Source organism: Trachinotus anak, unplaced genomic scaffold (genome assembly GCF_046630095.1).
Source record: "Trachinotus anak isolate AG129_WGS33_773 ecotype Australia unplaced genomic scaffold, CSIRO_AGI_Tana_v1 ptg000013l, whole genome shotgun sequence".
In the NCBI taxonomy this organism is placed as follows: domain Eukaryota; kingdom Metazoa; phylum Chordata; class Actinopteri; order Carangiformes; family Carangidae; genus Trachinotus; species Trachinotus anak.
In genome coordinates, this window is record NW_027273864.1 from 24,601,233 (window position 1) to 24,629,137 (window position 27,905).

At 40.1% G+C, this 27,905-nt stretch overlaps 3 protein-coding genes across 11 annotated transcripts; all 3 read left to right on the forward strand.

Annotated features, from left to right (window-relative positions):
- Window positions 1-3: 3 nt before the first annotated feature.
- Window positions 4-5,909, forward strand: LOC139630517 (olfactory receptor class A-like protein 1). Of its 2 annotated transcripts, XM_071494061.1 has the most exons (2): window positions 4-3,046; window positions 3,575-5,909. In XM_071494061.1, the coding sequence occupies exons 1-2, from the start codon at window positions 3,010-3,012 to the stop codon at window positions 4,465-4,467; spliced, it is 930 nt and encodes a 309-aa protein (XP_071350162.1). In that variant the 5' UTR covers window positions 4-3,009; the 3' UTR covers window positions 4,468-5,909. The 2 variants fall into 2 exon arrangements, with proteins under 2 accessions (XP_071350162.1, XP_071350161.1); XM_071494060.1 differs by lacking the exon at window positions 4-3,046 and having other exon boundaries at window positions 3,397-5,909.
- phtf1 (putative homeodomain transcription factor 1) lies at window positions 5,789-17,480 on the forward strand. Of its 2 annotated transcripts, none has more exons than XM_071494044.1 (17): window positions 5,789-6,116; window positions 6,316-6,477; window positions 6,798-6,854; window positions 6,953-7,022; window positions 7,355-7,513; window positions 8,296-8,476; window positions 8,684-8,804; window positions 9,683-9,862; window positions 9,965-10,210; window positions 10,709-10,837; window positions 11,271-11,540; window positions 12,535-12,666; window positions 12,771-12,857; window positions 13,116-13,271; window positions 13,453-13,548; window positions 14,412-14,537; window positions 16,683-17,480. In XM_071494044.1, the coding sequence occupies exons 2-17, from the start codon at window positions 6,442-6,444 to the stop codon at window positions 16,701-16,703; spliced, it is 2,067 nt and encodes a 688-aa protein (XP_071350145.1). In that variant the 5' UTR covers window positions 5,789-6,116; window positions 6,316-6,441; the 3' UTR covers window positions 16,704-17,480. The 2 variants fall into 2 exon arrangements, with proteins under 2 accessions (XP_071350145.1, XP_071350144.1); XM_071494043.1 differs by having other exon boundaries at window positions 5,790-6,123; window positions 6,322-6,477.
- Window positions 17,481-17,605: 125 nt separating this feature from the next.
- On the forward strand, window positions 17,606-27,877 carry pfkfb2b (6-phosphofructo-2-kinase/fructose-2,6-biphosphatase 2b). 7 transcript variants are annotated; one of them, XM_071494049.1, is made up of 18 exons: window positions 17,606-17,868; window positions 18,242-18,416; window positions 19,031-19,156; window positions 19,640-19,736; window positions 20,824-20,890; window positions 21,109-21,183; window positions 21,956-22,012; window positions 22,163-22,287; window positions 22,481-22,688; window positions 22,979-23,125; window positions 23,477-23,581; window positions 23,823-23,952; window positions 24,064-24,126; window positions 24,220-24,284; window positions 25,023-25,190; window positions 25,439-25,541; window positions 25,931-25,953; window positions 26,623-27,877. In XM_071494049.1, exons 2-16 carry the CDS (start codon window positions 18,332-18,334, stop codon window positions 25,523-25,525), a joined length of 1,605 nt encoding a protein of 534 aa, XP_071350150.1. In that variant the 5' UTR covers window positions 17,606-17,868; window positions 18,242-18,331; the 3' UTR covers window positions 25,526-25,541; window positions 25,931-25,953; window positions 26,623-27,877. The 7 variants fall into 7 exon arrangements, with proteins under 7 accessions (XP_071350150.1, XP_071350147.1, XP_071350148.1 ...); XM_071494046.1 differs by lacking the exon at window positions 25,439-25,541 and having other exon boundaries at window positions 25,862-25,953; XM_071494047.1 differs by lacking the exon at window positions 25,439-25,541.
- The last annotated feature ends 28 nt before the right edge of the window (window positions 27,878-27,905 follow it).

The window sequence follows — 27,905 nt, forward strand, 5'->3', positions numbered from 1 at the left end:
CTGCACAAGCAGTACGCGGGTACTGTGTTGGTTTACTAACCACTTATTTTGCATGTTCAAGTTGTAAGTTCAATTTAACTACTTGCTGTCCCTAATGAGGAATTTCTTTGAGAGCCAGGTGAACACTGAATGCACTCAGGACAGACTTGAAGGTGAATAAGATACATTAAAATAAATAAAAACGCACACATTTAATTTGTGCCTGCATATATTACATTTAGTGCAGAAGAGAGATCTCTCCGCTGCTCTGCTTGAGGGTTTCTTTTTTTTTTTTTTTTTAAAGAACAGAGAAAACAGGTGCTGCAGACAGGTGCTTCAATTGATAAATTAGTCTCTGTAGACTTGTTATATGCAAAGAAATGAAAATACATTTTTGGCTCCTTTTTCCACTGTTGATTATGCATGAATCAATTATTTTTGAACTTGAACAGTATCAGAAAACGCAAGATGTCCCAGATCTTAAGGTGAACATATTGTAGATATAAAGACAAATAAAATCTAAAGTCAGGGGAGCTCACTTTTGCCCTCCCCCTCCCCTGAAATGCAAATCAAGAGTCTGAGGCCCATCAATAACAGAGTGAGAGGCTGCTAAGCCAAAAGCTTCTTAAACCACATTTTTGCTGTGGGACGGATTAACTGGCACAGTGAGAAATGCACTGAATATTCCATCATCACCAGCCAAAGATGTTGCTCTCCTCAGCATACTTACAGATGCAAAAGGTTAAAAAGTGATATATCGCTGAACTAATTGAAGTTGTATGTAAACACCTAACTTAATAGAATAGCTGAGTTTTCGTGTCCTGATTTAAGATAATGAAGTAATAATGTGAGAGTTTAGTTTGTCTATTATTGCATCTCCCTGTCTGAACAGTAATCCAGGAGGGTGCAAGTAAAAGATTTATGAAACCGTTTTAATTAAAAACTAGTCTCGGAGGCAACCATCAAGAGAATGAAAATGTTCCAGTCTTTTTTTTATACACGTAAAATCAGTAACTGACACTGTTTTCAAATGTCTCATACACACTTGTGAAATCTGGTCCAATACAACAGCTCTGCCATAAATTCTACATTTTCTATGTTCAGTTTTTGTGTATGTTTTTTGTGTATAATGTGTATATTTAAACACATGTCTATCAGTTAAAGGTGTTGTTGTCCTTACCATTTACACACATGAGGGAGGCAGTATATTAGAAACACCTGTGAATATAATGCAGTTCAGCCAGATTAATTTACACCTCTATGACAGTGTAAGAAAAACTGCACATTATAGGCATCATTAAAGTAGAGATGATGGCAGAACATGTTTGAGACTGGATTAGACTGTAAAGGTTTTCTTAAAGAAATGGCCACTAAGTGTATTTAGGACATAGTTAGACATGGTAGTTCCTGACATGACCTGTAGTGTTAACATCAACTATAAGGGTATTATTATAATGGAAACAGTTATTGTAAAATTAAATTAGCGTAATGGGAAGAAAACAATTTACATCAGCCATAAACTAAATAAATAAATAAATAAAAACTCTTGTCAGGGGGGAAAAAGCCTGCTTTTTAAAACTTGCCATGCAGAATGCTGCGCATGATGAAGTCCCCTGAGCAGGACATGCTTGAACCTGCCATTTTAATTAGCTCTCTGAACATGTAAACATGTTAAAAACACACAGGGAAATAACAAATCTTATGATGCTTTATTCCAAGTCTTACTCTCAGGAGAAATCAAGCTTCTCAAACAACACTATTTCAGCACACCATGCAGATTTTACATCGAGAAAATTATTATATTGATGCATTGTATTGAAAATATTGTAAGACACATTTGCCATTGACACTGTATTTAGAGGAGATCCTGCTGGAAAACAGGTGTACATATTACAAACTTCTGTTCAAGGCATATGTCAGCACTGAGAGTGAAGAACATAAATGAATAATGGCTGGTTTTCCCTATGCCCCCAATTAGTAACGACATGCATTGTTGTATGGCTAATTGTCTTGCTCCTCTGTGTCTTTTAACATGCTCCCAGGACATGAAGGAGGAAAGAAGTGCACACTGCACACACCAGCTGTGCATGTAAAAGCCTCTTGATGGCTCATTCAAGGCATCATCAGGCTGCTTTAGCTTCAACAATAACCACACACAGTTGTCTCTGCAGGGGTTATTTAACTCTGTTTTTTTTTTTTTTTTTAACTCCACGGGGCAATAGCATTCAAATATTTCAGAAGATTGACGTACAGCCCCTCTGTCCAAAGAAACTGGAAACTGATGTGGAATTTACCAACAGTGAAACATCATTTGAGTTTAGAAACCGCAGAATGATTCACGGATGTTATTAATATGACCTAAGGCAGCTCAATATCTTTTTATGACAATAAACAATTTCCTAACATTAAAGGCTAAATCTAATTTGGAATGCTGTGTTGATGTACAGCCTGGAGCATCTTCATTCATATTAAAAAAAAAGAGGGTGATTTGCAGGCTCCTGACACATTTGTTTGAAATTTGACATCACATTTGTGCTATAGTATCTGTTTCTATTACAGAAAATGTACTCTGGTTTCCAGCCAGATCTACTGATTATGTCACCAGTGGGGCACTACAAAAGTGAATATTTTGAAGGTGATTAGGATGTCACTTCAAAATTTAAAGGTTAGGTCTCCTGTTGCTACTAGTCATTGAAATATAACTTCACAACATGTTTTCAGTGTAGGTGATACAGTCTATGTGTGGGACAAAGTCCACAGTCAGTTTATCTGAAGCTTCTCCAGTCTGCATCTTCCCAAATCTCTGTGTTACTAACCGTCTGCTGCAGATCAGCACAGAAACACAAAGAGTGAATTCCATACTTTAACATATTGTAACTTTGGAAGTTTCTGGCTTTATCTATCTATACAAGATGGCTGAAGCCTCATATTAGTTTCAAATAATCTTGAAAATATATTTTTGTACAGAACAAGGACTGTGGACTGTGATGGGGGACCGGGGACCCTCATCACCTGCACTGGAAACGTCTTATGAAGAGATCTATTAATCGGAGGGAGAATGATTACAGTAAGCAAAAGAGATTTTACTGTACATACATGTACCTGACTATTGTTTTGAGACAGATTTGAAAGACTGTGTGTATCCCTCAGTGCTACTGTATACCCTTGCAGTGCTTGCCTTCTGAGACCATCTCAGATTTAGTGTGTTACTGTAATTTGCCAAACTGGGCTGAACACTGTTGGGCAACAATCTCAGGGGGCGTGGAAGACTATAAATTGAGATTACATGGGCTATTAAACAGTTAAAGCACAACAGGCTTTATTTTCATTTTCTTCAGGTGAGCATCATTTTGAACACTGATAGAAAACCTAGAGATCATTATTATTGTTATTATTATTATTATTATTATTATTATTATTATTATTATTATTATTATTATTATTATTATTACTAACTTGGTGGATATTTGTTATATGCAGTGTATTTATAACAGATTTGATTCTCTGTCTGCTTTGTAAATTTTGACCGGTGCAGGGCTTGGTGTCATGGATCTGTGTGTGACCATCAAAGGGGTCTCCTTCCTCTTGCAAACAGGTATGGGCATCTTGGGGAACACTGTGGTGCTGCTGGCATACAGCCACATCATTTGCACCGAACCCAAGCTCCTTCCTGTGGACATGATTCTGTGCCACCTGGCCTTTGCCAACCTAATGCTGCTACTGACCCGCTGCGTCCCTCAGACCATGACCGTGTTTGGGCTGAGAGAACTGCTGAACGACCCTGGCTGTAAGGTGGTGATCTACGCCTACCGCATCGGCCGGGCCCTGTCAGTCTGCATCACCTGCATGCTCAGCGTGTTTCAGGCAGTGACCATCGCCCCCGCTGGACCCCGTTTGTCGAGGCTGAAGCCTGCACTTCCCTCCCTGGTCCTCCCCACCTTTGCAGGGCTGTGGCTCCTCAATATGGCCATATGCATCGCAGCCCCTTTCTTCTCTATGGCTCCACGTAATGGCACCGTTCCTGCCTTCACCCTCAACCTGGGCTTCTGTCATGTGGACTTCAGAGACAACCTGTCCTATGTGATCAATGGGGTGGCTGTCTCTGGGAGGGATTTTGCCTTTGTCGCTCTGATGGTGGGCTCCAGCGGTTACATCCTGCTGCTTCTCCACCGCCACAGCCGCCAGGTGAGAGGGATCCGTCGCTCTCAGGGTGGTGGAGCAGAGACCAGGGCTGCAAAAACAGTGGTGACCTTGGTGGTTCTATATGTGGTCTTCTTTGGGATTGATAATGTCATCTGGATTTACATGCTGACAGTAGCTAAGGTGTCACCGGTGGTGGCTGATATGAGAGTGTTCTTCTCCTCCTGCTATGCCTCTCTCAGCCCCTACTTCATCATTTCTTCCAACAAGAAGGTCAAGGCAAAGATCGTGTGTGCATCCGAGCAGGACCAACCGACAGCGGACACTCAGGAGTCGAATGACAAATGACTCCCTCTCTATCTTGACAGGCTGTTGACTCACCTGCAAGACAGCAGAGTTGCCAGACCTTATCATTTTGAGCATTTGTGCACAGATGACTGTCATTTAGCCGAGCAATGGACCCTTTAGAAAGTGGTCCTAGAGAGAAGTGTCTGCAGTAGTGCTGTTTTGTTTTGTTTTTTTGTTTTGTTTTTTTCCTCATAGGTTCACTTACATTTTCATTAGAATCATGAATATACAGGTGTCTGTACCTGCAATATAGTTTATGGTCAATTTGTATGCCAGCCTTTTCATCATCATCACTGGAGCTGAACTGATCGGTCAATATGTCAATCACAAACTTCAGAAAATTCATTAATTGTTTAAGTTGTTTAAGCAAGTATGACAACCATCTGCTAGACCCAGCCTCTTAGTTGTGAGGATTTGCTGCTTTTCTGTGTCTCTGTTTGTAACAGGCCTAGTAAACGTATTGTCTTTTAAGTTTGGGACTGTTGGTCATATGAATGCAATTTGATGCTTGATATTGTTGCAGGGAATTTTATGGTTTAAACATTCACAGGAGTTTTTATATTGTATAATTTCACACAAATTTCATGTGGTATGTTTTAAAGCCTAGTTCAGATATTTTTTAGAGTCAAAATCCTTAAATTGGACTGTTTAAGGTCAGAAACGCACATTAAAATAGTGGCATTTGGGATTTATCCTCCAGAATAGCCTCCTGGCATAGTATAAAAGATTTTAGACAGCATTAGGCGGTTGAGTAGGGGGCTAAAATAGACCAGAGTAAGTTAAATTAACATTGAAAATGTGAGGAAGAAGACTTGGTGACTAGGAATTGAAAAATTCGGGTGGTTTCGGGTGGTTTTTGGCTTCAGTATTTCTACAAATCTGTTGTAAGTTAAAGTTGTAAGAGGCAATTTTTAAATCCATCAAACGATTATCAGCAGATAATCAATAATGAAAATAATGGTTAGTTGCATTCAATTCTAATATTGTTATGTCTCACCTATAGGCCTAGTCTCTTGCTGCGCTCTAATTGGTTGAAATGTCAGACATTTAAAAAAAACAAAACACAAAACGAGGGTATTCTTTGTCCTCAGATTGACCTCTCAGGCAGCGCCTTCCATCTGCTAAAACTCTGTCAGAAAGCGCTATCGACCAAATGTTTATGTGAAAATGTAAATCATAAATTGTTCATCCAAGGTTTCAGGGAAAAGTCGCTATTTACTGTCTGTCAATTTTACCCTAAACGAGAGGATTCAGCCTGACAGACATTACTCAGGGAGGAAAGATTCACATGTAAACACAACAAACCCCGGAAAAGGGGAAGCGGAAAATCAGGCAAATGTTGACACAAAAGTGAAGTTAGACAAGAACGGAATACCTGGAGAAAAAAAAAAAAACGTATCTGAAGATTTATTTGTGCAGGAAGGGAATGACTGATAAATGCAGCACTTACAAGTCACTGTTCGTGTGGAAACGTAGCCGTTAAGGTGAAGCTCACAGTGTGTGCAGCTAGTAGTTAGCTCGATTTCACAACAAGACGCTGCAACGCCCCTGAAACTGATGACAACAAAGTATTTCGAGACCAGGTTGTGATGACACTAAAAAGGTCGCTTCCAGTTTGTGCTACATCGACTTGTGTCGTTTTATTTCAGGTAAGTTGTCAACGGCTGCTTGCTAACGGGCGGCTACTGTTAGCTAACGTTTACTTAGCTATACGGTTGAACGTTGCCTAGAGATGCTTCAAAACGTAACCGATTCAAACGTTAACAGCGGGTTAAAAACCAATGTCTACTTTATGTTTTGATCGCTTTCTTGTCCGTTGTTCTTTATTGTTTTCTGCTGTTATGACAGGTTCAGTGTGGCCGTGCCTGTTTTTTTGTTTTATGAACAATTCTGGATTGATGCCCAGTCCTCCTCCCTCTCCCCTGCGCTCTGTGTGAAATGACCTGACCCCGAGTTCACTGGCTCCAGCAGCAGATGACAATGGCCAGAATAGCCTGGTATCAAGAGAAGGTAATACCATGCATGAATAATGAGGCAGTCACAGGTGCATAATAAGGTATTCTATATAATCTCTTCAGAAACAGGTTAAAAAAAAACAATAAAAAAGCTATTTGTTTAAAGGCTCCTTGTGGTTAGAATAATTTACCATGAGAATAAGCCCGAACATGCTTGCAACAAACTCAACTTGCATTTTAACTTGGTGTGGTCCTTTAATAAATATGGAATAACTCAGTTTGACTGTTCATACCTAGAAAAGGGCTGTATATCCTTAGTAAATGTTCCCCATAGTGAAGATAAAGGTTTATAAAAAAGTTATGTTGTTGTTACAGATCGGGGCCTACGATCAACAAGTCTGGGAGAAATCTCTGGAGAAAGCGGATCTAAATGTAAGACACCTACAAATCTCTGTAAAATAAATGAATAAATGTGTGAATTTATATTGTGAATCACCACTAAATTGAAGTAACCCGTGCCTTTACTCTAGGGTTTGGATAGCAAACCAAAGAAGACATGTTACATAAAGCCAGACCTCATTGATGTTGACTTAGTAAGAGGTAAGGATGAAGAGTAGTTATCCACCTATTTTTGGTTTTAGTTTGTTATTTACAGACACATTTACAATTATAAACATATACAAATTCAGCAATAAACATATACGTGTTTGCTTAACTCGCACATTAAATAAACAGTATAATCTGCAATGCTCTGCTTATCTCTGTAGTTGTATTTTCTTTTGTGTTTACCTCTTGGGTTTTGTCTTGCTTCACCAACTTCAGAGAATATACTAGAAAAAAACTGTAGTTAGTCGAGTGTGTGTAATAAGAATAGCAGTTTTGTTTTGTAATAGTTTCAAATAAAGCTGAGGTGGAATCATTTTTACACCCAGGATCCACATTCAGCAAAGCCAAACCAGAGAGTCCCTGGACAGCTCTGACTCGAAAGGGTCTGGTCAGAGTGCTGCTGTTCCCGTTCTTCTTCCAGTGGTGGATCCAGGTGACCTCCAAGTCCATCTCCTCATGTATCCTTGTGCTCTACCTAATGCAAGGTGAGCATCACATCCTCATAAAGTCATACTCATTTTAGGGCTGTGAATTTCTTATAAAATGGCCCTAAATTTGAATGTTATTTAAAATCTAACATGAACCAAGTAACGGACTATGTTTTGACATTGTTCTTTTTCATAAATTATTTCAGCTCTACTTACTTTTGTCTCTTACCTAAAAATTATAAATTAAATCATCACTCGGAAAAGAGGCTTTGAAGAATAGAAATGCCTTTATGAGCCTTGTCTTTAATACAGTCATTCATGTGCTGTAAGATAGAGAATGAGAACATATGGAGCCAAGCGATGAGAAATGAACAGAGATTACATGCACATCCAGTGACAGTTATACATTATTTCACCTTTTTAAAAGTCTTTTATTGCAACACTGACATTTTTTATAGGTGTGTGTTCTTGAATGAAAACATTACTGCAGCACCAGTAAAAATTCTTCATGCAGGTGCTAAAGGGTTTTTTGATATTCTCGTTTGACTTTGCTGAGCCATTGGAACCACATGACACTTCCTGTCATTGTAGGAAATAAGTATGATACACGGTTCTTAATATGGTCAATGGAAACTCTTTAAATTCACTATGACTTTTTGCAATTTGACTTACATTTAAATCCATTCCTATGACTTAAGTTCAGTGTCTCATTCAACACAGTTTATAACCAGCTACACCTGGGCAACAGAAAAACCTCATTAGTAAGCATGAATTCTGTCATAATGAATCCCCTAAGAGACCGTTTTGTTTGCTGTTGCCAAATGTTTTGCTCCCCTCAGTGGCAGCCGTGGTGCTGTACTTGGAGGTCCCTGGGGCGTCTGCCAGCGAGGTGTTTGGACCCATGTGTCTGATGCTGCTGCTGGGCACCGTGCACTGCCAGATTGTGTCGACTGAGTCCAGCCGGTGGCCCTCGGGCAGTCCAGCTGCCAGCAGCACCACCAGCCCTGCGCGCAGAAGGAGGTGGTTTTCTCATTGTTAGGCACTGCAAATTCATTTGTTTTCACTAATACACTCTCACCTCTTGGCACATGCATAAACTCATCTGCACACAGATAGACCCAAAAGACCATACCTGTGGCATGCAGTGGAGCCAATCAGAAAACCCCTGTGGTTTCAGAGAATGCCTGCTCTACCTACCATCTCTTATTTTTATTCTGTCTCCTTCAGGCCAAGGAAGAGCAGAGGGCTGAAAAAATCTGAAGAAAAGAGTGACAGCAGGGACACAGAACAGCAGGGGCCCTGGCAGTCTGAAGAAAGTCAGCGATTATACAGAAACGAAGAAAGGAGGGTACAGTCACTTATCTCTCTTGTCAATCTTCAGTAAACAAACTTGGGTCAGTGACCTGTGGTGGATCAAGGATTCTCATTCTCAGCAGGACAAGAATTTTCAGAATTAAAAAGAGCAAGTCAATACCCACTTGGTGGCTGTATTGGAAAAGTAGTCACAGTCAGAATTTAAGTAGCATTTGGCAACTGCCATTTGCTGAATGGTAAATGATGAATTGATCTTTAATTTCCTCTAAAGTATTTTTTGTAGGAAGGCAGGTTTCTTCTGACCTGAATTTGTCTGAACGTTGGCAGATTAATAACCTAAAAAAAAAACCTGTATCTTCAATGTGATCAATGTCCTTTTTCGAACATGACTAGAGCTTATAATAAATCTTAGAACCTTCATTAATATAGTATTTACTCTAGGGGTATTGTGGATTTAATTGGATTGTTATATGGCTTGTTATTTTGTTAATCTCATGCACTACAGAATGGAATTCAGAGTGACTCTAACTTTAAGGTCCACTAACTACAGGGTTTAAAGATAAAAACAGATTTACTCATGCATTCAAATGTAACTAAGTGTACCTCTGTTAAACTAGTTTGTAATGTGTAGGATTATGGAATGAAAAAAAAAAATATATAAAATATGATTTGGGGGAAAATATTTTTTAATTACGATGCCTAATTTATTTGAACAAAACCTTTGTTAGAAAGTTATGAGTAATTAGCAAACTGTATCAGAAATGAGAAGACTAAAATATAAATGGCATTTGAAAATATTGTTTGAAATTATTATTATTTATTTATTTATTTATTTTCTTTTGTCGAATTCACACGCATGTTGTGAAAAACATTTGTTAGCTACCGTATTTATGTCTTGATTTTCTTTCACAGAACAAAAGAAAGTCAGGATTTGGGGCATCAGACGAGCTCTCCAGTGAGGAAGAGGAGGAGGGGTTACAAGCAGTGGAAAAGATTCGCCCACCAGTTCATCAAGAGAGACACCCTGCACTTGTGTCTTCTGTTAGAAAGAGAAACCTGAAGTCTAACCCCAAACCTACACTAAGACCTCAGGTAAACTTATTATTTTACTGTAGATACAGGTGCACGTTTTATGTTTCAGGTCAGTTTATTATACAAATAAAAGCTCTTTATATATTGTTGATTTGAGAACAGGAAGGGGGTGGAGTTTCCATCAAGGTGAAGCCTCGAGAGGTTGAGCGTCTCAGGCCGAGTGTCGGCTCTCGTCCTGCCTCTGACACTGATGACACAATGTGGGAGGAGCTTCTCCAAGGGCCCGACTCTGCCAGCACGGGCAGCAGTGACAGTGAGGGGAACGGGAGGTACAACGCCGGCGCGGCACTCCCTCAAACCACCACTCTCAGCAGTGAGGATGAGAGCCTACAGCAGGGAATCACTGGAGTAAGATCACCATAAATCTTTAATACTAGTTTTATCTGTGGTTTTACAAAAGGGAATTACAGATTCAACATGTTGGTAAATGTTTAATCAATGGCATCAAGCACTCAAAACTCACTACTTGACAGATACCACTGGGCATTTATAGAAATAATCTCTCATATGTAATGTGCAAAATCATTAGTAGTCCCAGGTAAGACATGGCAAACTTCATGTAGACTGTGTTCTGTCCATAACCATCCTCTGTAATCTGAATTTGGCTTTAGTGCTTTAACAGTCTTTTTCATTATCCCTTAATCTGATGATTATTTTCATGATTAATCAAGTACTAGTTTTGCCTGACCAACAGACCAAAATCCAAAACTATTTTTTTGGCTACTAATCAACCAGAAATAGCAGCTCCATTTAGCCTGGGCCCATTGCAGAATTACTCACTACATTTTTACTACACATTAGAAACCATTGGTTGACAGGATTTTATCTGTTGTATTTTCATTTTAGAGCCAGCTCTCTTGGCTGCAAGCGTGTCACCCATCCAAGGACCGGGTCAGTGCCATAATATGGGAGCAGGGCGAGTGTAAGAAAGCAGACATGTCCGTGTTGGAGATCAGTGGGATCATCCTCACACGGGTACATTCTACTCTTTTTGTTGTCTCTGGGTAATGGCTGTCTGGAGATATAAACCCCGAACAGTTTTTGCAACAAAATGAAAGTGTCTCAAGCCTGAAAATCCTGTATTAACACAATAACTGTCTTCTACAATTTTGGTTCGTCTTCAACAGAATTATATCTGCAGCACTGCATTGCCATTTTTTAATGTTGCAGGAAATATTATGATTATAAGTAGCATCACCATTAGTGATAAAGTAAACATGACATTAGAAATGACAGCAAAGATACTAAAAAAGGAATCAGACACACATAACTACTTGTAGATATTAGCAAAATCATACACAGTATGTTCAGTTATTGTTGTCTGTCTAACTGCCAGGAAGAAAATAGTTGCTGTAGATTTATCAGCAGAAAAAATGTTGCAGCATAACAGGATGTCTCCTGTTAACAGGTGAAGCTTGTTGAGCAGGGTATGGGATACCTCGTCCTTGGTGGGCTCATGACCGTCACCCTGGCACTGCTTCCGTTTGCCTTCCGCTTGGCTCACCTCCTGGACATGTCTAGCCTCGGTTCTGTGACCCCGACAGAGCTGGTAGAAATGGCGGTGGGGCCGCCTGATGCCCAGGCCTATGCCTTTTTCTTCATCACAATGGTGCAAAGAGTCTGCCTCACTGGACTGTTCTTCTTCATGATGTGTGTGGCCGAGAGAACGTACAAACAGGTGAGTGGTAACTATGTCTTTCCTCTGTGCCTCGGTAGAGAAGTAGTTATAACAATAATCAGAGTTTTTACCTTCTTGTCACCACACTGTTTACACTGTTTTACATTGTACATTTAAACACCTTCAATTCAAACCCACTGAGCATGACTGATGCGATTTGTGTTAAGAATCGTACCTCTTTACCTCAGAGTCAGAACTCGAATCTCAAATCTCAAATCTCAATTCTAAACACACAGATGTGATACATAACTGTTAGATTCAGGTTGACTTGCTCAGCCCCTTGTGCTTATCATCTTTTGCTGTAGTATCAAAAGTCATCCCTTAGCACAAACAGCACAAACTTACAAAATATGAAGAAATACAGATGGAAAAACTGAGCTCAAGGTGTAGCCTACAGCTGACTCACTAACTCCATGGTAATATTATACTTCCTAGTTGCATCTCCCAACACATTATGGGAACTGCAAAACATTATTATCCAATATAGAAGTAAGAAAAAAGAGTCACAAAATCTATTAACATTATAATAACGTTATATGTATTTTTGACATTACTAAGGCCAATATATAATATCCCATTAACATGATGCTATCCTCTGCCCATTCATACACAGATATTTGCCCTGTGTTGAAACACAAGAAAAACTTGAACTGTTTATTCTAAAAATAATAGCTTGTGCCAGACCTGGTTAGACATTTAGTGATTCTGTAAATACAGGGAGTGCCAACTGGGTAAAAAAGTTCTAAGGGTTGATAAATGATCATTATCATTATTATATTATATACAGAAGCACTGTACTTAAATGAATCAAGATTGTACCCAGCTTATCTACTCTGATCCATCTTTTTATTGACTTGTGCCATCTGGCCGTCCCCCTAGTGGCAGGTAGCAGCTAGTGTCTACAGACAATAGAACCACTTGCTTCTTTGCAGGGCTGCTAAATTCTGTTAAGTGTTTTGTGTTTTTACAGTGTATTTCCACATTTCCCCTACAGAGACTTTTATTTGCTAAGTACTTCAGCCACCTCACTTCAGCTCGCAAGGCCAAGAAATCTGAGATCCCTCATTTCAGGCTGAAGAAAGTCCAGAACATAAAGATGTGGTTGTCACTACGCTCTTTTCTCAGGGTTTGTATTCTCCTGTTATAACATGCCCCTAATCTTTTATTACTGTATAGTATCATAGACTTGCCTTTGTAATGGTGCATCACTGACTTGCTTGTTTATTGTAGAGACGAGGACCGCAGCGCTCCGTTGATGTCATCGTCTCTACTATCTTCCTTTTAGCGCTTTCCATTTCATTCATCATTTGCGCTCAGGTCAGTCATATCTGCTGGAACAGATCTGATCTGTTTACATTTAATATTGTTACACAAATAGTGTGAATCTTACATAGAGATGAAATAACAAGCAAACAGCCATAAAACATCCAACCATATAATCATATTACCTGAATGAAGATATGCCATAAAGTTCATATACAGTACATTTTATATACTCAAAGTGTATTATACTTTGAGTGTACTATACAACAAAGTGCTGGCGACATAAACACTGCTGCTTTTTCTCTACCCCAGCTTCTGCACTGCCACAAGACATTCCTACAGTCTCTGACAAACTGGGAGCTGATGGTGTGGGCCTCCTCCCTAGTCCTCTTTCTGTTACGGCTGGCCACGCTGGGCTCAGAGACCAACTGCAAATACAGCAACTCCTCAGTGCTGCTGACTGAGCAGGTAAGTACCCATGGCTGCAAAACACATGGCGTTGCAGGTTACTTCTCAGTGTACTCAGCACTATGAATGACATTTTAATGTTATAGTGTCAGCTGATTCACAGTTAGTATCAAAAGCTCATCCATTGTAAGTTTATGTCTTTATTGTACAGTTCACTATATATAAAACTTTGTTGTTTCAGATCAATCTGTATCTCAAGATGGAGAAAAAGCCCAATAAGAAAGAAGAGCTCAGTATAGTGAACAATGTTTTAAAATTGGCTACAAAATTGATGAAGGTAAGATTGAGTTTGGCTGTTTTGTTTTGAAGCCTGCATTTCCAGTTGAATATGAAACTGTCTCAGTGTATTTGATCATTCAGTTGTGTTGTTATTGCTGTTGTTTTACTTTGGAGTTTGCCCCCCAGCTGAGCCAGTACTTCTCTCTCCTTATTGTTTTCAGTTATTTTTATTCAGTTAAAATATGATCACATACATATTTTCAATCAAGTGTTTTGCCTTGATATTAAGTCAAGTCAAAAATAATAATACTTTGTACACAACAAGCACATTAAAATTAACAAAACTGCCCCAACTTTGTTAAGATCACTTGACAACTGATTAGTTTTCCACAAAGAACAAAACAGTCTGAATCATAGCTTTCCTTTAATGTTTTTCATTTATTTGTAAGAAAGTAAAACAAATATATGATGTAGCTTTTAGAAAAATTAAACACTGCCCAAAAAAGTAAGAACATAGAATAGCATTTGGATTACAATTAAAAGTGATGTGTCATCCTGTTGGCTAGAAAGAAAATAGCTGGTTACACTGAATTAGACTAAATTAAACGTTGCCATGTCTAAAGGGGTTTAGACGTTCCTGTTATCTTTGTTCAACAATCCAATCACCTTCTATACGTGACTTCAGTTTGCCTCATTAAACATCCCTAATAACTTTTTACTGAAAGGTATAAAATGAATTTGATTGTATTGTAAAATGCAATTTTAATATTTCTAATGAATGTCCAATAGAATTTTTTTTATTGTGGCCTTAAATTCACAATCAATTCTTGCTTTAACCATTTCTTTGCATCAAGGTATGAGTGCCCATGTTGTAAATCTTAAAAAAAACAAAAACATTGTATTTCCACTTAACCCCAACAGGAGCTGGATACTCCATTCAGACTGCTGGGTCTGACAGTGAACCCTCTGATCTATAACATCACCAGAGTGGTCATCCTGTCTGCTGTGTCTGCCGTAGTCAGCGACCTGCTCGGCTTCAACATCAGAGTGAGTGGAGTCTTTCAGCTAAATGTTAAAATTACAGCTCCCGGGTTTCTGTGACAATGGTGCAAGAAGACAGAACAAAAGAGATGAAAGCTGCACTCCACCAATTTTGCACATCGAGCTCAGGTCACTCCTCACATAGAGCACTATTCAGCCTGTGACAAAAAGGGTTATTACAGCTGGAGCTTGGACACTACAAACATGAGTGTTCACCTGTCAGAGGGTCGAACAACATGTTGCAACGTGGAAAATGTTGGATTCAGTGATTTTGGTGCTTGACTGGAGACCACACTCATGACATCTTGGCTTTTTTAATCTCTCTGTGAGATGAGTGGTGAGAGCAGACAAACTCAAAAGTGCCTTCTACTGGTGAGCCTTAAATTACAAGTAGTGTACACTGACAAGCGTTCAGTGAAGGCAGGATTGACTGAGAGGAATTGTTCATCATTTTTAAGAAATGTGTTTATGCACTTTCCTGCAGAGAGTTGGATTAAAAGATTAGAAGATATCACTCTCATGCCTGTGTGATGAGTATCTAGATGGGGCCAGGAGGCAATTACTTTAGCTTAGCATAAAGACTGGAAGCAGGGGAAATAGCTAGCCTGACCCTCACAAAGTTTTCACAAATGCCCTCCAGCACCTCTGAAGCTCACTAATTAACTCTAACTTGCAATTTTTACATTTCTATTTGAGATGCATGATGTTAATCAGTGATCTTTAAGGGCCAGGGGCTGGTTGCATAAAACACCTTAAGATTTTCCTTAAAGTATATGTTAAGCTTTCCTTAAAATAAAACCAATTACAGAAGACACCCCTACGTCTTCTTCCTTAAAATGTTCACTGAAGTATTTAAGTTTTTCTCCTTATCTTAGTCTCTCAACTTAAGGAATCACTTAAAGTCAGTTAAACCATTGCACAAGAGACCTTGGCGAACAAACTAAGGAAAGAAACTAAAGGTACTCTGACTACATCTTAACTGCAACATGGCTGAGATTATGATGAATAATTGGGAAAATGAATGCACCCCAAGAAGAGTGTTCTGTGACCAGGACCGGCAGTCAGTTTATGATTTTTCTGACCATCTAGAGTTGGATCACTCTACTTCTGCAGCTTAATGCTTGCTCTATGGTTTCATGTTACAGATCTTTCTGGTCAGATATAGTTGAGGTATTTCATGTCCGCAGATCAGCGGCGTCCCAGGTCGCTCTGCCTGTCTGCTGAACACCCTGACATTCCTGTCAGAACAACAGGAGGATGAGATAGCAGCGCACTCCTTTAATGTTGACGGCTTCCCAAAAGTGATAACAGGAATCACATGCTAATGGAAGCAAACAAACAGTCTCCCTGGAAACAGTAAAATTTTACCACAGTCAAATCTCTATTACTGTAGTAAATCACTTAATATTTCCCCTTAACTAATGAACCTTTTTAAGAGAAACCTTAAGCATCTTACTCAAGTAGAAACTTAAGGTGTTTTGTGCAAATGGCCCCGTTATGCTCCATCAGAACTTCACACCCACTTCAACCTGTGATTGGCCAGCTGTGCAGGGGTGAGAAAGTACACTGGGTTTGAACTTCTCTCTCTAGCTCTCTTTTTTCATTCTTGACACAACTGTTTCTGTCACTTTTCGTGCAAATAACCAAGTTCAGCATTATGAATTTCTTCCAGGTGAGACTCTCTGAAAATGCATTGTTATTGTCTGATATTTAAATGATATCAGACCCATCCTTCTATTATGGCTTTTCTTCTTCCAATGTGGCCGTGCAGATCGGGTATAACCAGTTTTTGTTTCTGATGTGGTTGGACAGCATGTCATTCGAACCATTCCTATCCTAGTGTAATCCAGCCCTTAGAGCTGCACATATTTTTATGAACTTTGAAGAGCTTTTATGCTAAGCTAAGATCTCTTTGGTCTGGGTCCATACTTATTACACAGATGGTGTAGTTCGGAACTCGTTGCAAGAAAGTGAATAAGCATATTTTGTATATTTCCCAAATTGTTGAAGTGTTCCTTTAGCCAGGGATGCACCGCTGTAGGTAATACTGTATTCTGATGCCTCAATATATGTTTGTGCTGTTCTGGAAGATGAAGTGACAGTAATCATCTCTCTCTAATGTAAGTTTTCACTCTTTTCTTTAATTTGCAGCTGTGGAAAATCAAGCCTTAAACTTGAAAACAGGAAACCACTAAAAGTCCGACACTGAAGACCAGAAATCCCACTGCAGACAGCCTCTCATCTACAAATGTGTGCAAACCTACTGACAGTTATTCCATTGCCTGTGCCTTCCACCGGAAACTTCTGTCTGAATTTCATGACAAGCCTGAGATGCTCTGACAATCGCTCACGCACCATTACTGGCTGCTAAGCTGGAGTGGCATCACACATGTTCCCTCGGCCAAGCCACTAAACCAGTGCCTAACCTCTGACCTTTGAATGTTCCTCAGTATTTGGTTAAATATAGCAGTAGGTTTAGGTCACTCTTCTGTGGCGTCCAAATTTCCAGTTGTGTCTTGTACAGATGTGTGGACACCAAGTGAAATATAAATCCAGTTAATGATGTAGATAGTTTAGTCTTCTTCACTAATGTTCCTCATCAGTATAATAGTTCAGTTAACTATAAATCTAGCTTTGTGCTATCTAAAGCCAGTAAATTAGAGTGTGCAGCCAGCTGTACTAAATGAATTTTCATGGGAATTGCCTTTTATTTCAACCGTTTTGTACTATTTAATGAAAAAACATTGTGGCGGTAAGTGGGCATTATTTATTTGGGGTTGTGTTTCACCCTTCATCTTGTTGTGGTACCTGAAAAGTCATGACTCTTTGACCACTATCTGCCTTTTGTATTGAGGACCATTGTTGAATAGAATAACTATGCAAAGAGGTTATTGGTATGCTTAAAGAAAATGTTTGGTAGAGGTGAATAAAGTCTTTTTCATCCACGGATGCTGGCGTCAGTGTTTTCAATGCTTGTGCTCCACCTTCACCGCCTTGTTCTCATGGTGGTCCTCTGCAGAGCGCTCATGGTTTTGTTCTCAGGGCCTTTGAATTAGTGAAACCGGACTGAGCATTGACGTATTCTGATGTAGATCTATTACCAAGGTTACGGTAAGAGAGAGAAAAGTGACGTAGAGGCACACCTCCGGCTTGGAAGGACACCAGCCGGCCGTGGAGGCACCTCAGCACCAAGGACAGGCCGAGCAGACGGGCTCCTCCAGCCGCGGACGCAAACAGTCGGCGCGGCAGATCCGGAGCTCCCTGTACCGACAGTGTTTAACGGCGTCCACAAAGGTGTTTCTGTCCGCGGGACTCATCATATTTGCCTACCGACCAGGTAAAATAGATAAATAAAAACACAAAATATGATGCTGTTAGAAACGCGTCTTGTGTGGATTATGTCAGACGTTTTCATGGCAGATTCAGTGCCGCATGAACTCAGTCACCCCTGCCGGATGGGAAATCAGTGCTTGCCTTGCTCGTATGTGGCTTTGCAGATACTGTGCTTTTAGCCAAAGTGGACCTTTTTGTTCTTGAGCAGATGATGTGGCAGCGCCTTTCCTCCTCATCCTCTTCATCTCTACCTGCATGTATCTCTGTTGCCAGGGATACAAAAAGCCATTACACATGTTTGGAAGAGCTACAGTTTTGTTCTGTCAGACAGGCATGGAGATGGTACATCACATGTGCGCCTGATTCCTCTGTTTCAGACCAGCTTGGACGATGCCCCGCTGAGAGAGAGACACACACACAGAGAGAGAGAGAGCTGATTTCAAATTGAGCCCAAACAGGATTTCAACATGACAAGCACTCAGTGGGAAAATGGTTCTGCAAACTCTGCAGAGGCCAAGAAAACAGACCTGAGAATAAAAGAGAAGAAGTGCTGTAAGTAAACTCCTCCCTCAATTAGATTTAAACAACTTCTTCTGCATGACTGCTGTTTCAGTCTGCAGGCGCACTTGTAATATAAGACCTTTTATTGTTCACTTTGGACTGAATTCACAAACTGTTTTTAAATCACCTCCCTGTGACACTGAAGCGCCCTCATTTACTCCAACGCACAAAACACGGCCTTCAAGAGAGTGGTTCTTAGGAGGAAAGAAAGTTATGACCAGTGATATAAAAATACTCTGTGTGACCTGCTGAGGTTTCCACTGCAAGGAAATGGCTTTTCCCTCCCAAGACAATCCCTCTACTAATTATTTCAGATGCTGCTTTTAATCCCAATCCACAAATCATATTTATGTCTAAAGTGACGTAATTATTTTTGTCCAGTGTACACATGGCCTAGTTATTATGTTGTCTTGCGTTTGTTGTCTCAGTTATGATGAAATACAGCCTATAACTTCCCAAAATGCGGTAAATTTACTTCTGTGTTACTTCATTTCCCCCGGTTATACAGCATTTTCTGTTATCTTTTGTAATGCAGTTTATTAACAGCTGTGTGGGACTTTGATTAATGTGCTTGGCAATTGTATATATGTATGTCTCCCGTGCAGCATGGGCTTCCTATATGACAAATTCTCCAACAATGATCGTAATGATCGGCCTGCCTGCAAGAGGGAAGACCTACATGTCAAAGAAACTCACGCGTTACCTCAACTGGATAGGAGTCCCAACCAAAGGTAGTGCCGGACACGAGACGAAAGCCTGTTTTCCCACAGTTCACTGCTCATATTTCAAATTACAGCAGATGCGGCCATCCTGTCTTCAACTTTTCTTTGCTATGTGGCTGTCGTACCCAACTCTGTAGTACAATACATAGTAGTTTAAACTATACTTCCTTACTTAGCAGTTTTGAATCAATACTCCAAGTCTGAGTGTATCTTTAACAACCTTAAAGACATCTGGAAAATAATTTGTTGTTATATCAAGACCTTAGACCCTGAGTTTTGGCTCATCACACTGTATAGCAGTATTGTTGCGTATAGCAATCCTCCCCCACATGACATGTATATTTAAATGTACTCTACTGTATGTCAGAGTATCTCAGAATAGGAAACTAAATTTAGTATCAGTTGTGTCTGTAATTGCTTACAGACACAACCTGACTGGTGACTTCAAACAGGCACAGCGAGGAGTGTTAATGTTATTTGTTCATTTTGCAGTGTTTAACTTGGGCGTGTACCGCAGAGAGGCCGTCAGAGCTTATAAGTCCTACGATTTCTTCCGCCACGACAACGAGGAAGCAATGAAAATAAGAAAGTGAGTTCTTCTTTTCAGTCATTACATGGGGCAGTCACATAATATCTACCCTACAACAAGGAAAGCTGTTGCATCTCTACTGTCTGAGTATCACATTTCTCTCAGTCAACATGAGTCTGTTTGGTATTCTGCAGCCTCCACTGCTGCATCAGTGACTAAGCTGTTTTTTGGGCCAGCAGTTGATATTCAGCCGGGGTCAGCACAGTGTTCATACCTACAGCAACGCATCACATGACAAGGCATGTGAACAAGCAGATAAACTGAAATCATTTCTCCAGATAGAGGAATAAAAAAAAATAGAGCTGCCTCTGTCGTGTCTGGTGTTAATAAGTGAAGTGGGGTTTGTCTTGTGTGGCTATCATGAAAAATGTGACGGGCTCTTGACAGCATCCCAGCGCTGAATTCTGACCTAGATATTAAACAAGCTGCTGCCGCTGTCACTCTGAGGCTGACACGAGCCCTCCAGGGTGTTGCACTGCATCCGACCTGGATCAAACAGCTGCTGTAAATAATTCGGAGAGTTTGTCCTTTTATCGCATCAGCCGAATGAGGTTAAAGGAATAGCTCAAGATACTGTGAAATATGCTTATTTGCTTTCTTGCCCAGGGTGAGATGAGAAGAATGATACGCTCATGCATGCAGAATATGACTGTACAGCCAGCAGCCAGTTAGCTTAGCATGGCAATAAGAGTAGAACCAGGAGGAGAGAGCTAGCCTGTCCCACCCATCTATCCTCCATGTACCAAGTTTGAATGAAAAATATATTGCTGCTGGCACATGACAACTAAACTGTTGGCATTGTTTGATAACACCAGGAGGAGATGAAACATTTCCTTTGGTGTGATTTGCGAAAACTAACCCAGGTGACATGCACATACCCTTTACACAACAATACCACAAGTAAGACAAGAATCAAAAGATTGCCGGAACAGCAGATAATAATTTAACTCTACAGAAACTGAGAATCAAGATCTCCATGATACCTACAATAAGATACTAGGGATGCAATGTCAATTTCAGTGAATGTGTATTATAGTGAATGGGAATCTCATACTGAGGGTGCAGGTTTCCCCCCTCTCTCCTGCAGGCAGTGTGCTCTGGTAGCTCTGCAGGATGTGAAGGCGTACCTAACGAAGGAAGGAGGACAGATCGCGGTGAGTGCGCTCTGCCTTTCTGTCCGTCTGTCTCTCTGCCTGAGTCTCTATGTTGGTTCATTTCCAATAGCTTTCAAATATCTAGAACAGAAGCACATCTGGCACTATCACGGCGTTAATCCTAAACTGTCCCACAAACATTTTACAGCAGGACACCTACAATATACATGAGATTTTTTTTTCTTTGTGTCCCCCCCCCCTTGTGTTCCTTTTATCAGGTTTTTGATGCAACAAACACAACGAGAGAACGGCGAGACCTCATTCAAGCCTTTGTGAAAGAGAATGCATTCAAGGTAAGAATTTTGTTTATATTGCTGTGTTGTTTATATTTTGCAATTATTTTATCTTTTCCCTTGAGGGCTCCAGTGGAAATTAGACTTTTAATATTTCAACATTCACACTGCAGTTCCCCGGACAGGACAAAGCAGGCCTATAAAAAGAGTCAGTGAGCATACTCATTAATGTCACTTCATACAACCAAAGTGCAATGACATGAGCAAGGGTGTGTTTTATTGCTTATGAATGCTACTTTCCATGTATAGGAAAGAGACTGTGTTATTTATTACTGCAAAAGTTACACAGTCTCACTTTAAACTAAACTTGAAACTAAGGTTTTTCATTGATAGGTAAATTCAGTCCGGAGGTTCACCTAAAGGAGCCACGTGGAGCTTTTGACCTCTAGCACTGTTATGAGCAGTGTTTTGACTAATGGGTCCTTGCTTCGTTTGCATCTTGGGATTCACATTCCTGCTGCCAGTTGATTTTCCACTAACTGACAGTTGTTTGGAGAAACCTAGCTATGTGCCAGGAAATGCAGGGAAGAAGAAGACTGCCAGCTAGCAAACATGGTTATAAATAATTCAGGTTTCAAAGAAAATGCACACAGTGCTTTTTTATGAGAAATGGTGAATGTAATCATACTTTTGATTGTTTACAAGAAAACTCCACACTGGACCTTTAATCTCTGAGTTAGAAACTGGATGATAGTGTCATGATGTCGATTCAGTGGACAGTTTCAAAAAGCTTTGGCATATGTTGACCTCTGAGCTGCTCTCTTTCCAACAGGTGTTCTTTGTGGAGTCAGTATGTGACGACCCAGAGGTCATCGCTGCTAATATTCTGGTATGATATTATGTCACCTATGGGACTTAAAGCTTTGACCGGGGCTGTGGGTCAAACCCATAATCTATTAATATTAACATGATCTGCACTGTTATGTAAGAACTGAACTACTTGCTCACATTGTTTGAATGTGTTAAATACCTGTAACAGGAAGTGAAGGTGTCCAGTCCAGACTACCCTGAGAGACACAGAGAGAGAGTAATGGATGACTTCCTTAAACGTATCGAGTGCTACAAGGTCACTTACCAACCGTTAGATCCTGATAACTACGACAAGTAAGAATCAATCAGATCTTATAGTTTCCCTTGATCAAAATGGATCATTACATTTAAAATCTGTATTCAAAATACTACTGGATCACAACTTTTTAACCAAGCAGTTTGCATCCTGTCGATTACAGCTTGCAGTTCAGAAAGTGAACACTAGGTGGTGACAGTAAACAAACATTTGACTCATCACCATCTGCAGGGACCTCTCTTTCATTAAGGTGATGAACGTGGGCCGACGTTTTCTGGTGAACCGGGTGCAGGACTACATCCAGAGTAAGATTGTTTACTACCTCATGAACATCCACGTGCACTCTCACTCCATCTACCTGTGTCGGCACGGAGAGAGCAACCACAACGTTGAAGGCCGCATCGGAGGAGACTCGGAGCTTTCTCCTCGTGGGAGACAGGTATGATTGGCCGTTCTCTTTCATAATCCTAATTTTATGAAGTGCAAAGCCAGTGTCACCCGAAGAACCTAATTACAAGCCTCTCTCAGGGAGGTAGCTCATTGGGAAAAGGTGCACTTAACTTCAGTATTATGAACAACAGAGTCCACCGGAGTCCACATTTTCTTGTCTCTGTCCACCAAACATTAATCTAATGAAGCAGAAATACCATTAAAGAAAAGAATGAATGATGTATAGATGATGAAGACACAGAAGACTGGAAACCTCTCTCTTTTTCTCTCACAACCTAGTTCGCCCACGCCCTGCAAGGTTTCATTGAGGAGCACAAACTGTCGGATTTGAAGGTGTGGACGAGCCAACTGAGGCGGACCATCCAGACAGCGGAGGAGCTGGGAGTGCCTTATGAACAGTGGAAGATACTCAACGAGATCGACGCTGTCAGTACCCTGTCATCTAACCTCCCTCATTTTGCAATTATAGGATTCATTACAGTTTCATTGTCTCTGATTTAGATAGAAACTACATTTGTGACGTTGATGACGGCAATGATGTTAGATTGGTGAGGAAAAAGCAGGGCTTCCTGACAGCGTGTAATATAGTACAAAACAAAAGCGTTTCAACCCTTTTAGAGCATGAATCAACATCCTGAGGAGAAACAAAAAACCAGAGTTTTGAAAAAAACAAAACAAAACGTTCTTCATCATTTGTATTATGTGCAGTGAAAGGGCTTCTATTCACCTTAGTATGGCATTTGGTGTAAGAATAAATGTTTTGTTGTCCTTCCCCAGGGTGTGTGTGAGGAGATGACCTATGAGATGATCCAGAATACATTCCCAGAGGAGTTTGCTTTGAGGGACCAGGACAAGTACCACTATCGGTACCCAGGAGGAGAGGTAACTTGGCACACTCCACACTCCATCCCATAGTCTTGCACGGTTACTTCTGTCTTAATCACGGCTCTAGTCAGGCTAAAACAGTGGATCCATTCCATTAAATCTTCAACTTTCTTTGCTCTCACTGTTCCTTTTCTGAGCGATTAGAGGTTGTTAAAGTTCATAGGTAACTAAATGTTTTTCTCCTTTTTAAACATAGCCCTCTACTTATAGATTAAACTCGTTTTTTCTGGATCAATAGTCCTACCAGGATCTCGTTCAACGACTGGAGCCGGTTATCATGGAGTTAGAGAGGCAGGGCAACGTGTTGGTCATCTGCCACCAGGCTGTGATGCGCTGTTTGCTGGCTTACTTCCTGGACAAAAGTGCAGGTCGAATAAACACAACACATGCATCACTTAAGTACACAGCACAGCCAGGTTTCGACCAGTGTGTGTCCCATACACACAGATACTGACGTGTGGTCTTTCTTCTTCCCACAGAGGATCTACCGTACATGAAATGTCCGCTCCACACAGTGCTCAAACTTACCCCTGTTGCATACGGTAGGCCCTTCTCTTAGATCAAGCTCGAGTTTACACTGTGACTGATCTTTTATCATTGTTTTGTGTAAATGTACTCTATCCTATATCCTCTAGGATGTAAAGTGGAGATGTTTTATCTTAATGTGGAAGCTGTAAACACACATCGAGACCGGCCTCTTGTAAGTTGCTCTGAATCAAGCTGAAAAATCACATTGCCGCATAAATGTGCATTCAGCTTTGTTGAATTAAAGCCACAAATATTGTCACAAGTGCAGAATATTTGTGCATTGTTTTAGTCACAGGGAAATGATTCAAAATTAATCTACAAATCACAACATCTAATCTGATGTCTAGTGGGCTCTTGTTTGCTGTGCTGTTACGATGCAACCATACTTCACCCCCCTGTATGAGGCCTTGCTTCTTTGTCTCCCTTACTTGTATCCCTGTTTTGCTGTGTCCGTTTTGTCTTTAACCACATTTACTCAGCCTGGCTTGAGCTGTGAGCTAATGAATGTGAAAATTAAATTTTTTATTTATATTTTGCTTGATTATTTGATTGAGGCCATGGCTGCTCATGCTACCTTGCTCGTCTGATCTAATCATTGCCAACGCTCTGGTTGCATTCTGATATGATGCTCAGAGATTATTCATGTATGAGAAGATGCTGTGTTTGAGCTGTTGATTCCACTTTGACATCTATTTTTTCCTTTTAAAAGGTTTACTCCCTGACTGAAGAAGGTGTTAGTCTGTCTGTGCGGTCAGGGTTGCCGTGGCTTTAGTTGTCCTACCTGTTGCTGTGAATCAATGTGGAGAGGTCGGCTAGTTTGATTGGCTATGTCTGCTCAGGTGTCCCCTGGTCTTGTGTATTCCCAGATCATTTTTTTCCTTAACACCTGCGGTATTTCATCTCCTACCAGGGTAGAATCCCGAGGGACACTGCGCTCATACACCGGCGGAATAGTTACACTCCCTTGTCCAGTCACGACCAGGTCAAGCGTCCCAGGCTCTACAGTGCGGGTAACCAGCCCTGGCTACCGCTCGCCCCCACCCCATCAGCTCTGATGCCAGAGGGACAGCAAAGCCAAGTTAGTGAAAGAGTTACAGGCTCCCCCTTTAAATTAGTCACCGTCAACTGTAATCAAGTCACCTCCCACCACAGTTGTAACCCTGTGTTTGACATTCCCTCGCCTCAGTTTTGGGTCCTCTCGATAATTTAGCGTCTGTGTTGACACTGACGTACATGGAAACCCATCTCTATCTGTCTGTCTCCCTCTCAGGGCATGTTTTGGGTCTTGAACAGGTTGTTCTCCTCTTTTAATGTTGTGGCTGTCAGATGTTTGTCTTTTGCATGACCCCTGCTTCACCCCACTGGGCTGTATCCGGCTTGAATATGCAGAACAGCATGTCTCATATTTGCTGAGGAAATCTCCCTATGAGTCAGCCTTATGAGTTCATTAAGGGACTAATAAAAAAAAAAAAAGAAAGACACACAATCATGAAATCTTGTAATTTTTTGTCACAAGTTATCATAGTACACACAGTAAACATATTAGCTGTACAAGAAGATACAATCTTCAAATGCAATGATTTCATTTTTTAAAGCTGGAACTCATTTGAGAATATTGAAGGGCAGTTTGAGAAAATTAATATAATACCACATGGCAGGTTTGAAACCTAAAAAAATTGTTGAAAATTAAAAATGCATATTCATATTTGTATGTGTTGTGTATTTGTTGGTCTTGCCTTGCGGGTACAGTGCTTCAGTCCATCTCCACATTTCTATCTATCTCTCTCTTTCTCCGCTTTCTCCAACCCTGTCTTACAGCCCCGGATAGGAAGCATTTGTCTGTGAGTATTTTTGGAGACTTCCCACATGTAGCAAACCCTTCGTTTTCTTTCCCATAACTCCACTCATGTCATGTTAACCCATGTCAATATACAGTACTGTATGTTATTGTAGTGGTGTATTTTTTATGGTTTTCAGTCCTTGGGTTTTTCTAACCTTCCATCACCTTTGCGCAGTGAAAGCTGCAATCGGCCTCGTTTTATCTCAGCAGTCTTATCAAGAACATTCATATCACCCGCTGATTCTTTGGTAGTTTAATAAATACCTGCAACACTGAAAGCAGCTTTAATAAAACTCCTTGACGATAATATTTTATTTGTTAGACACCCAGATATCTTTTAAAATGGTAAAATAATGGCAAACTAATAACAATAGATACTGTTCGCACATTAAATTTTGAAGATTCAATGGTTCAGTATTGATTTAAGTGAAGTCAAGACAATGGTTTGGAGCCAGTCATACATAGGGTCGGCAAGTGATTAATAATTAATCACTTCTTGAGAATGTGCTAAAGAACAGTCTCCAGTGCTGTGTAACCCTTTACCACACTTCACATAATGATCAAATATTTTAAATAGGAACTTAAGAGTCCTGGGCCGCCTGGGAAGCTATTAGTTTCCTTGAATAGGATTTGCTGCTGTAAGGCATTAATTTGTGTCTCTTTCTTGAAGGAGTCCCTGTGTGAAGGAATCGACTTTGACAGCCCCGAAGAAACTAGTGGCTGTGTCCGCTTCTGAGTGATGATGAAAGCCTCTCATTGTCGGGAGAAGTTTTGGCTTCAATCCTGAAGCAAAAGATAGAAAGAAGTGGTTTTTAATTTTTTCTTTTTCTTTTTTTAGCCACATTTTTTGAAAAACATTGTCAGAGTAAGCGTGGGATGAAGTCAGAACAGTTTGTTTAGAGAAGGAGGCACACAAGGTCATTTTAGTTCCTGGTTATCTCAATCTCCTGTTTGTCTTTTCTCTGCATGCTGAGGCTTTGAACTGGAGGCCTTATCATTAGTATCATAAACTCTTCTGCATGTGCGCCGCAAGAAATCAATCAATCAATCAATCAATCAATCAACCAACAAAACATAGCCTACTGTGTTACATAACTGACAACTAATCCTTATCCTACTGTAAATAATACAATGCCTTACTGAACATGAAATATATGGATAGAATTAGCTCCTCTGTATGCCTCTGAATGTAACAGGAACAAGTTATGCATTATTATGATGAAAATCTGTTTTCACTCTTGCAAACAGAACATATTATAAAGTAGATGCTGTAAAAAAATATTTTTATAATACAAATCCACTCATGTACCATATGCAAGCAGCCTGTAGTTGTGATTCTAAGCCATCATCTGTTATGTCTTATGTTATAGATTTGAAAGAATGTATTCATAAGGTTCTGAAGGAGATGAAAACACCGTGGGGAGTTTTATCCTTCTGTTGTGGAAGTATTTTATGTGTTGTTAGAAAATACACAACATTGCTGGACATACTGTATACCAGCAGTAAATAAACAAATTTACATTTCTATCGCAAACTGCAATTCACAAACCTTGAGCTGATGTTATCTGTCTCCATAAACCCTAAATGGTAAATGTTCATATTTTAATTCATTATTCTTCAAGCCTGTGTATTCTAGGAAGAGATTTTGTGCAACAATAACATAACATGTTGAAGGTAGTTTAGCTGTTTCTTTATACTTATGTTCATGTTATCATAATGACCAAGAAATTGTTGGAATGGCTTCATGCAAAATTTATCTTTTCTCCTTTAATTCTTCTTAACATCAGCTTAAGATCAAATAATAGACAGTGTTACAAGTTTCATTCTATGACTATGTAATGTTTGACTGTTGACAAGTTATTGCCCTGCTCAAAGTAGCCTACTTGTGCCTTTTCAGCAGACAATAAAAGCGAGTTTTGAAGTGACATGATTTTCAATTTTTTTTTTTTTTTT